This window comes from Oryctolagus cuniculus, chromosome 10 (assembly GCF_964237555.1).
Source record: "Oryctolagus cuniculus chromosome 10, mOryCun1.1, whole genome shotgun sequence".
Classification (NCBI taxonomy): Eukaryota; Metazoa; Chordata; class Mammalia; order Lagomorpha; family Leporidae; genus Oryctolagus; species Oryctolagus cuniculus.
This window is the reverse complement of record NC_091441.1, coordinates 112,232,293-112,242,390: the sequence shown is the minus strand read 5'-3', so window position 1 is coordinate 112,242,390 and position 10,098 is coordinate 112,232,293. Positions and strand designations below refer to the sequence as shown.

Below are 10,098 nucleotides of genomic sequence, written 5' to 3'. Positions count from 1 at the left end.
AAATGATTATTGGAAGCTATTACGAAAAACTATACACCAGCAAATTGTAAAACCTAGACAGAGTAGACAAATTTTGGATATATATAACTTCTCAAAATTGAACAATGGAGCAGACCAGTAATGGGTAATTAGGTTGGGTCAGTACAGAACAGTCTCCCAACAAAGAAAAGCCCAATGCCAGATGGCTTCATTGCTGACCTCTGCAATCGTTTAAGGAAGAACCAACCTCAGTTCTTCTCAGACTATTCCATTATAGTGGATGGGGTGGAACCCTACCAAACTCACTTTTGATTCTGAAACCAGACAAGGACACAACAGCAAGAACAACAAAAGGAAACTACAGACCAATATGTAATGAGCACAGAGGCAGGAACCCAAGAGAACACTAGCAAATCAAACTCAACAACACGTCAGAAAGTTCACGCACAGGACAGTTGTGAGCAGTGCTCTCCCCAGGTTGTAATTATGCAGGAGGAAATCAAGGACAATGAAGAGATGGGTGACGTGTTCCACCAGGGACTCCATGTTCTGTGATCCCCAGTGGGATCTGTCACCGCCGTAGATGCTAATGTGACAGCCTGCAGAGGGATGAGCTCAGACATCCTTTCTTTAAAACACTGCAGGTTCTTCTCAGGCGCACAGAATCCCTACACACGTCTGAGTGGGTAAGTGGCTTTTTGCCCCACAATTGGGGATCAGGGGCAGATGGGGCTTCTGTGCAGGGGACTGTGGGGGAAACTGGGCCATGCTGAGGAGTGTGGAAGCTTCAGAGGAGACATCAGCCAACCTGCCCTGCTCTGAGCAGAGGAGATCCCTCTGTAATGCAATGGGGAGCTTTGCCTCTCATTTAGTCCTTTAATTAAGAGTCCAAATTCATCAAAATTTTCAAAGAAAGTGATATTAGATTTTAACTTTATTTTCATCAAAATGACTTTCATTAAATTGCTGTTGATACTCAAGTTGCATATTATGTTATCTACAGATTTTAATCTAAAATATTAGTTATTCATACAACTACTCATTGTCAGGGAACGGATATTTTAAGTTTAGCTTCTTACTACATATACTTCACTTTGCCTCTCTCTTGTCATAAGTTTAATGGAGCTATTACTGACTTAGGTAACTTCCATAGTAAGTTAAACTCCTATACTAATTAAAATATAATTTCATATTCTTGAGAAAATGTGTTTATTTGTTCAAAATATCATTTTTGGAGTGTGATCTCGCATTACCGAGTTACCTACCAGCAGTTCCCCTGAAAGCCTTTGTATTCTCAGGTTTAGTTCCAGAAACTACAAGGGAATAGTGCCAGCTTGTAAGCAAGTGCTGTGTCAGCCTGCAGGTCTCCAATGAGAGGACAAGCACAGGAAGCTGCAATGACGTTGCTATTAAAAAATAAGGGGAGAAGCTGACACATCCTTAGCAGTCAGAGACTGAACTTACTCTGTGAGGGGGAACATGCACGTGAGTTGAACCTCACCCTACCCGCGTCTGGCTGAGGTTCCAGATTTTTACCAAATGACATCTTTTCCTGCACGTTAACCTGTGTCTTCTTCTTGTCACTCAGACAAGGAGAGCAGGTTGATGAAGGAAAGACGAAGCCATTCAGCAAGAAAGCCGCACGTGACCTCGTTCCACCTCGGGTGACCCAGTGAGTGGGGTCTCCCATAGGAATCTCCTTTCCAGGTAAGGACAGCAAAGCATATGAGAAGAAGGTCTACGGGGGTCCCGTCCCTCTACCTTAATGCAGGTCCTCTTTTCCCGACTTCTCTCAAGACAGATTTTAAAATGTGGATATTGTGAACATTCTATCCACCCGAGTGACCACTGAGCTGTGCTTCACAATCTGTTCAATTCTGAAACAATGGCCAGTTCCCACCCCTACAGTTCTCAGAGTTAGCTGCCATTCGTTTGCTCAAAGGTTCTCCACCTGTTCCATCCTCACATCCTTGGCTGCTGTGTTTCACAGCATCTCTGCACACAGCCCTGACATCTAAGTGGGGATGATGTCGCCTTCCTGGCTGTGCCAGCCGCTTCCATCCCACCCCAAGCTCTTCAGCTTCCCAGCTGGAGCTGTGCCACAAGTCAGCTGCTGCTGTTTAACCTCAGCCCCACATCCATGTGCATGAAGCCTGCTCACTCTCACCTACCAGCCAGTTCCCTCTCATCCATCTATTCCTTAAAATAAGGAAGGTGATGAGAGTGAGGCTTGGGATCTCACGATGGCCAGGTTGAGGTCTTGGATGACAAGCCAAAGTATGCCCTTTCATGGACGTTCAGCTGCACAGGTACTGCTTAGCACTGGGCAGAAATCATGTTATTTACACATCGTCTCAACCCTGACTGTGAACACTTACACACAGGATGCAGATAGCAGAGGCGTCCTCCCTACCTTCCATCACCCTGTTCCCATACATCCACAAGGCCACAGGCACTTGGGCCTACCCTGGGGTCTGCCTAGGAGCTTCCTCCTACAGAAGCACCCTCCACTACTCTCCTGACCGCCGGTTGGTGTGCATTGACCTGGACATTGGTCCCTGCTTTGGGGCTCATTGTATGATCTCACATGTCACACAGCTCTCAGGAGAGAATATTCAGTTTCTTTGAAAATCATTTCTCCCTGTGTCTTTCTAATCTGTCAACTTGGACTTTCCCTTCCATTCCCCAAGGTGGCTTCTGCAGATGGCCCGTTTCAGAAGTCTTGTTGCCTTTCTAGGAATGTTCATCATAGGTACAAAATGCCAAGTCCGTTGAGGGCACCTAACTCTCCACAGTGCACTATGTGACTTTGGTGTGTGGCACTGTAGGACACCCAAGGACCCTCTCGGACTCAGCACACCCGGGACCCTTATTTGAGGAGGGTCTCCTTGCTCACCCTGCTGATGGATGAGAGCCATGCCCTGTCCTCTGATCTCCTAGACTGCACTGTGCTGGTCAGGTGTGCGTGTGACAAGGAGCAGCTGGGAGAGGACCTGCTACAAGCATTGTTTCAGTTTATTTGTTTAAAGGGTTCATGTTCAGCAGAGTGGTCTCTAGTAGATCACTATTAGCACAGAAAGAGTGATATACCCTTACAATGCTCACACACTGGATGCTGTTTTAGTAGAATTAAGCAACGTGTATCTGAGGGGTTTCTCTGGTGCTGTCTTGTGTGATCCAATCTTTGGACACAGAAGACTGGAGAACTATTTTGTGTCTCTCTTGTCAATACCTGGAGGAAAGTTAAGTTGCTCTTTATGATTAATAAAATTATCACTATCCTTAATCCATATTCTGGAAATTGAGATAATTTTTCCCTGCTTCTACTGTGGCATTTCACCACTAAAAAAATAACAGTTTCCAGTGTTTTCAAAGTGATATTTCACCCAAGCAAAGATTTCCTGAATATTATTACAAATTCATGCCACTGGTACACTGCGGCTTTACCAAAACCACTTATCTGCAGCACTGTAGCTTCCTAAGTGACACTGAACATAATACAAGCAGCCTTGATCCACAGAGATTAAAACACACTACTTGGAGGGTTTTACCACGCTGTGTGTTTGCCAGGTTCAGGCTTCAAGAATCAGTTAAACTTAACTCACACAAGGTCTCTATTTCACAAAAATTAAATGACTTAAGGTAATTTTAGAACTATCCTGAATATTAGTTATCAAATGATAATGTGAATTATTTCAAGCAATTACTTTTAAAACGAGTGTTTAAGTTTTTATCAGTTTGAAAGGCAGAGAGCAGACACAGAGAGCAATCTTCCATCTACTGGTTCATTTCCCAAATGCCAACAACGGTGGAGGCTGGGCCAAGCCAAAGCCAGGAGCTCAGAACTCGCCAGATGGGTTTCCCGTGAGGGTGGCAGGGATCCAACTGCTTAAGCCTTCACCTGCTGCCTCCCAGGGTGTGCAATGGCAGGAAGCTAGAACCAGAAGCTGGGCTGGGACTCAAACCCAAGCCCTCTGTCCTGGGATATGGGCATTCCAAATGGTCTCTTAACAACTGCATCAAAATGCCTCTCTCTGACTTTAAAAACAATACTGACAGACCACGTGTTGGAGAGGAAATGAAAAGCTCACATGGTGCTGGTGGAAATGTGAAATTGTATAGCCACTCTGGCAAACAGCATGGCAGTTTTGTTTAAAGATTAGCATGATATTTTTCACCTTGCATAAAACATGCACACAAAAATGCAGTACACAGACATAACAGAATATCAGCACAGCAATTGCCAGAGATCCATGAAGCTTGAAGGCGGTGGGCCCTGGATTAATATTTTACCATCAGTCTTCCTGGAAGGACCATGGAGGCAATCTGAAACGAGCTCAACAAATCCCGCCAACCACCTGATCATTACCTTGGAAAAATGTTAACTTTTTCTCATGCTGTTCATTTTCACCTTAAAAAGTCCACACTTGTCAGTCTTTAACAAAGTAGGCACCTGAGCTCTGAGGAGTTTTATGGCATCTCGTGTTCAGGAAATTACCATTTCTGCCTCTCTTTCGTGCCTTACATGATAGAACCACATGGTCCAAGGAGCCATGACATAATTGTGCCACATACCCTGCTATCAAATGATAATTCTTTTTAAATATATGCTTGCAAACATTTTGCAGTGTTATAGAACTTCTATTTCTGAGGTTCAATAAAATCTTGTACACATATTCCAGAGGAAATAGTCACCAGTATGTCATCATCTCATTTTCTAGTGTAATTTTACTCCTGGAAATCTTGAGTCTAGAAAACATCTTTGCTTATCTGAAGGGGTTATGAAACCTTGGGATCTCATAGAGATCTATCTTAAAGCGTTTTTTCCTTATTTTCTGACAGTGTCCTTCAATTAAAACCTTAAATTGGAATGAGATTGAATTGATTTTAATTGTGGTTCTATTTACCACCCTGACTCCACATTATTAGAAAAAGACATTGGAATGTGTTCCTGCTAAAGTCTGATCACCAGACTCTGCGTACCTGAGCTCATTAACCCTGTACGATGATTGAAACAGGTAAGATGCACAGCTGTGGGTGCGGAGGGGGCAGAAGGGGTGCACAGAGCAGATAGGCAGTCTCAACCGAGTGTCTATGCTGAGACTGCTAAAGGACTCTGCTCTTCGGGTAATTTTTTCTCCTCTTTTAGGAAGGGGCACGGCTGATCAATTACTGAAAAAGTTGTTAGACTTCCCAGGTCACATGTGTGAGGAACTGCATGACAAAAACAATAGCCACTGTTTACACAGAGCCTGTGCATGCTAGAAACACTCCCATGTTTGGTATGTGTGCCTCATCTCTGTTTCACATGTGATGTCTCCATGAGCTAGATAGTGTGAATGTGAATATTTTATAGCTGAGATCACTGAGGCTAAGCCTTGCCATATGCTCAGGCTCAGACATGTAGTAAATGGTGGATCACAGACATCAATCCAACCAGTCAGACTTCAGAGTCCACAGATACCATCAGCTGATCTGCTAATAATTTTAAAAATATTTACTCTGGTGATAAATAACCAGTTTAAAGATAGAACTGAGATAATATAACTTTGTGTATAATCCACCAAGACTGTTTTTGAAAAGTCTTATTTCCACTTTGATGCAACTGACTTTAAATTCACCAAAATCTAAATAAGGAATGCTTATTATGATTTTATCATTTAATCGGGATTAGAAAAATAAAATCCAAATAAGACATTGCCCATTCCACCTAAAAACTCAAAAATTAGGTAAAAATGAAGCAATGCTACCTGCAACATGTTGCAGTTTTTAATGCACAGGAAAGTGTGTGCTTCTGTGGGAGCCTGGCCATGGTACCCATGACCCAGCCATAGCTGGGATGTGGAGGGATGAAGGAGATGGTAGGGGTGGCTCCAGGAAGGTCTGAGGTGGACTTGACTAATGAAGGGAGAACAGGAAGTACTGGGATTGATGCATAGGTTTCAATAATGACAGCAGTGTTAGTTGAGATTCGTGAAGGTACTAATATTTGTGACAAATAATTTTTCTTGCTGTTTTCCTCAGAAATTTACTGCATTGCTATTTTCCCTACAAGATGAATAAAAACAAAAAGGACCACGCCAGTGACATAAGATACACCCTTTTCTCTGAAGTTGGCATTGGGGTCTCTGCCAACACCATGCTTCTTCTCTTCCACATCCTCACGTTTTTTCTCCAGCACAGACCCAAGCCCTTGGACCTGACCATTGGCCTCTTGGCCCTCATCCACCTAGTGATGCTGCTAATCATGGGCTTCCTCATCACAGACATTTTCGGGTCTCAGGGTTTCTGGAATGACGTCATGTGTAAATCGGCTTTCTACTTGTACCGAATCCTGCGGGGTCTCTCCCTGTGCACCACCTGCCTGCTGAGTGTCCTCCAGGCCATCACCCTCAGCCCCAGGAGCTCCTGTCTGGCAAAGTTCAAGCAGATGCCCTCGCATCACAGCCTGTGTTCTCTCCTCTTCCTGTGGGTTGTCTATGTCTTCATTAGCAGTCCCCTCATAATCACCACCATTGCCACTCCCAACCTGACCTCAGACAGTCTAATCTATGCCACTGAATTCTGCTCCATTAGGCCCATGAGTTATTTCTTTAGGCAGATGTTTTCCATGCTGGCAACCTTCCGAGAAGTCTTCGTGACAGGGATCATGGCCGTCTCAAGTGGGTACATGGTCACTCTCCTGTGCAGGCACAAGAGGCAGTCCCAACACCTTCACAGCACTAGGATTTCTGCAAGAGCCGCCCCAGAGCAAAGGGCCACCTGTACCATTCTCCTGCTCCTGTGCTTCTTCATGTTCATGTCTATTTTGGACTACATTGTCTCCTCCTCAAGAGCGATATGGAACAATGACCCAACCCTCCATTGTGTCCACATGCTGGTGACCAACGGCTATGCTACAGTCAGCCCACTGGTGTTCATCAGCACTGAAAAACGAATAATCACCTTTCTGAAATCTGTGTGTGGTTATTCTGTGATTATTCAGTGGTGGATAAATTCTCTCAGGATGCACCAGCACATTGGTTTCAAAACCTTTAATTGGAGGACACAGCATGTGCTTTCTGGATTCAATAACATTAGGAAGCTAACCTTTTCTCATTAAGCCCACTTACTCTGATAGATGTGCATGGCCAATGAGTAATAGGTAATTGTGCCACATGTCTCTAACATACCTAATATTTCTGAGTAGTTCCTAGAGAGAGACTGATAAAGTGGATCTCACATGTCATGGCTTGGGGTAGCTCACAGACTTATAGGTACAAGGACATTTGCAGCACTTTTTTTTGACAGGCAGAGTGGACAGTGAGAGAGAGAGAGAGAAAGGTCTTCCTTTGCCATTGGTTCACCCTCCAATGGCCGCCACGGCCAGCGCGCTGCGGCCGGCGCACCACGCTGATCCGAAAGCAGGAGCCGGGTGCTTCTCCTGGTCTCCCATGGGGTGCAGGGCCCAAGCACTTCGGCCATCCTCCACTGCACTCCCTGGCCACAGCAGAGAGCTGGCCTGGAAGAGGGGCAACCGGGACAGAATTTGGTGCCCTGACCGGGACTAGAACCTGGTGTGCTGGCGCCGCAAGGTGGAGGATTAGCCTAGTGAGCCGCGGCGCCGGCCTGCAGCACTTTTAAAAACTCAATATTCTTCGTCTTCTGTATTTCACCTAACCAGCTATAAAACTGTTTATTACCATAAATTACCATATATTCCAGCAATTCTAATCCTATGTATGTATATTCTTAAAAGTACTGAATGTAGGGACTCAGTTATCTGTATACCAAAACCCATGGAAACCTGATTTATAACAGTCAAAATGGTGGACACCACAGAGCAGCAGGTTAAACTGCCAACAGCCCATATCAGAGGCCCCTGTGTGTGCTTCCAATCCAGCTTCCTGCTCACTACTCAGAAGGCAGTGGATCATGATCCAGGTGCTTGGTTTCCTGTCACCAATGTGGGAGACCCAGATGGAGCTCCTGGCTCCCGGCTTTGGCTTGCCCAGCCATGGCTGTTAGGTCATTTGGAGACTGGTTCAACCATTGAAAGATATTCTTTCTCTCTCTCTCTCTCCCTCTCTCCCTCTCCTTCTCCCTCCCTCCCTCCCTCGCTCTCTCCTTCCCTCCCCCCTCCTTCTTTCTCCCCCATCTCTCTCTCGGATACCTCCTTTCTGTGTAATTCTTCCATTCAAATAAATAATAAATAAACATTTTTTACAGTGGTAACAAGTCCACGTCCATAAACATATGAATATCAAAACAAAATGAGATGCTGTGCCTACAAGGGAGTACTGTTCAGCTCTAACCAGGGAAGAAACTCTGCTACATGGTGCTATTAGATGAATTTCCCTAAGATTATACTAAGTGAAATAAGTCCATAACAAAAGAACAAATATTCTATGGATCTACTAATACACTGTGGAATTTAGAGTAACCTGATTTACAGAGACAGAACCTACAGAGGATGAGGGAAGAGGGGATGGTTTAGTGGATACAGGAGGAACAAGTCCCAGAGATGGTGCAGGTGAAGCTCCAGGGAAGTGGGAATGAACTTAATGCCACTGAACTTTACATTTAAAAATGGTTAAAATGGTCAAATTTTTTTGTGCACATTTACAATAAAACATTTCCAAGTACCTTCTTGCCAACCATAAAATTATTCTTCTTTTTGAATTTATAGAGAAGAGTACTGTCAAGGGTGTAAAAGTGTGAACATGTAATTTTCAAAGAGTTCTAGAATTTTACAGCACATCTGTGCAAAACAGTGATTTGAAGATTGTTTCCTAAGTGTTAGGATTTTATTCTCAATTTCCTCAATGAAAGAAGAAGAGCCCTTGGGACATACACTGATAGTGAATTTGACAAGAGTGCCCAGAACACACGGTATAGGAATAAGTCTATTCACCAAATCTGCTGGAGAAGAGAATATTTACACAAACAGAGTAAACTGCACCCTTATCTTATCCACAACAGCAACTGCTGCTAGGCATCTGGTGTAGTGGTTAGCGTTCCAGCACTCTGTACCTTAGTGCCTGGTTTGATGTCTTTCTCTGCTCCTGATTCCAACATCTGGCTAAATTACACCCTCGGGTATGGTAGGTAAGGGTTCCAGTAACTGGTTCTCTGCTATCCAACTTGGATACCTGGAAGTAGTTCCTAGCTGTTGGATTTGACCTTGTCTAGCATTGGCTTTTGCAAGCATTGAGACAGTGAGTCAGCAAATAAAAGGTTCATTCTCTCTCACTCTTGCTCTCTCCCTTTATTTCATATGCTCACATATATATTTATGTATGATATTAATAAATAATAGAATTACTTTAAAAATAAAATAATAGGCTGGCACCATGGTTTACTAGGCTAATCCTTTGTCTGCAGTGCCAGCACCCCAGGTTCTAGTCCCAGTCAGGGCACCGGATTCTGTGCCGGTTGCTGCTCTTCCAGTCCACCTCTCTGCTGTGGCCCAGGAAGGCAGTGGAGGATGGCCCAAGTGCTTGGATCCTGCACCTGCATGGGAGACCAGGATAAGCACCTAACTCCTGGCTTTGAATCAGCACAGCCCAACAGCCAAAGCAGCCATTTGGGGGAGTGAACCAACGGAAGGAAGACCTTTCTCTCTGTTTCTCTTTCACTGTCTAACTCTGCTTGTCAAAAAAAAAATAAAATAATAAAATATTATTAACATAATAAAATAACAATATATTTAATTGTTTGTGTGTGTATGTGTATCGCTATTTAATATACTTCTTGAAGTTTTAGCCAGAGATATCAGGCAAGAAAAAGAAAATAAAGGGATACAAAATGGGAAGGAAGAAGTCAAACTATCCCTCTTTGCAGACGATATGATTCTTTATTTAGAGGATCCAAAGAACTCTACTAAGAGACTACTGGAACTCATAGAAGAGTTTGGCAAAGTGGCAGGATATAAAATCAATGCAGAAAAATCAACAGCCTTTGTGAGGAAAAGGAACAGGCAATCGACAGAAAGGGAAAAAATATTTGCAAACTATGCAACAGATAAAGGGTTAATAACCAGAATCTACAAAGAGATCAAGAAACTCCACAACATCAAAACAAACAACCCACTTAAGAGATGGGCCAAGGACCTCAATAGACATTTTTCAAAAGAGGAAA

The 10,098-nt window shown here is 43.8% G+C and overlaps 1 protein-coding gene across 2 annotated transcripts; it reads left to right on the top strand.

Moving 5' to 3' along the window:
* The first annotated feature begins 506 nt into the window (after window positions 1-506).
* On the top strand, window positions 507-8,193 carry ORYCUNV1R1648 (vomeronasal 1 receptor oryCunV1R1648). Of its 2 annotated transcripts, XM_070049803.1 has the most exons (4): window positions 507-665; window positions 1,568-1,686; window positions 4,822-4,997; window positions 6,004-8,193. In XM_070049803.1, the coding sequence occupies exon 4, from the start codon at window positions 6,035-6,037 to the stop codon at window positions 7,079-7,081; it is 1,047 nt and encodes a 348-aa protein (XP_069905904.1). In that variant the 5' UTR covers window positions 507-665; window positions 1,568-1,686; window positions 4,822-4,997; window positions 6,004-6,034; the 3' UTR covers window positions 7,082-8,193. The 2 variants fall into 2 exon arrangements, with proteins under 2 accessions (XP_069905904.1, NP_001160814.1); NM_001167342.1 differs by lacking the exons at window positions 507-665; window positions 1,568-1,686; window positions 4,822-4,997 and having other exon boundaries at window positions 6,035-7,081.
* The last annotated feature ends 1,905 nt before the right edge of the window (window positions 8,194-10,098 follow it).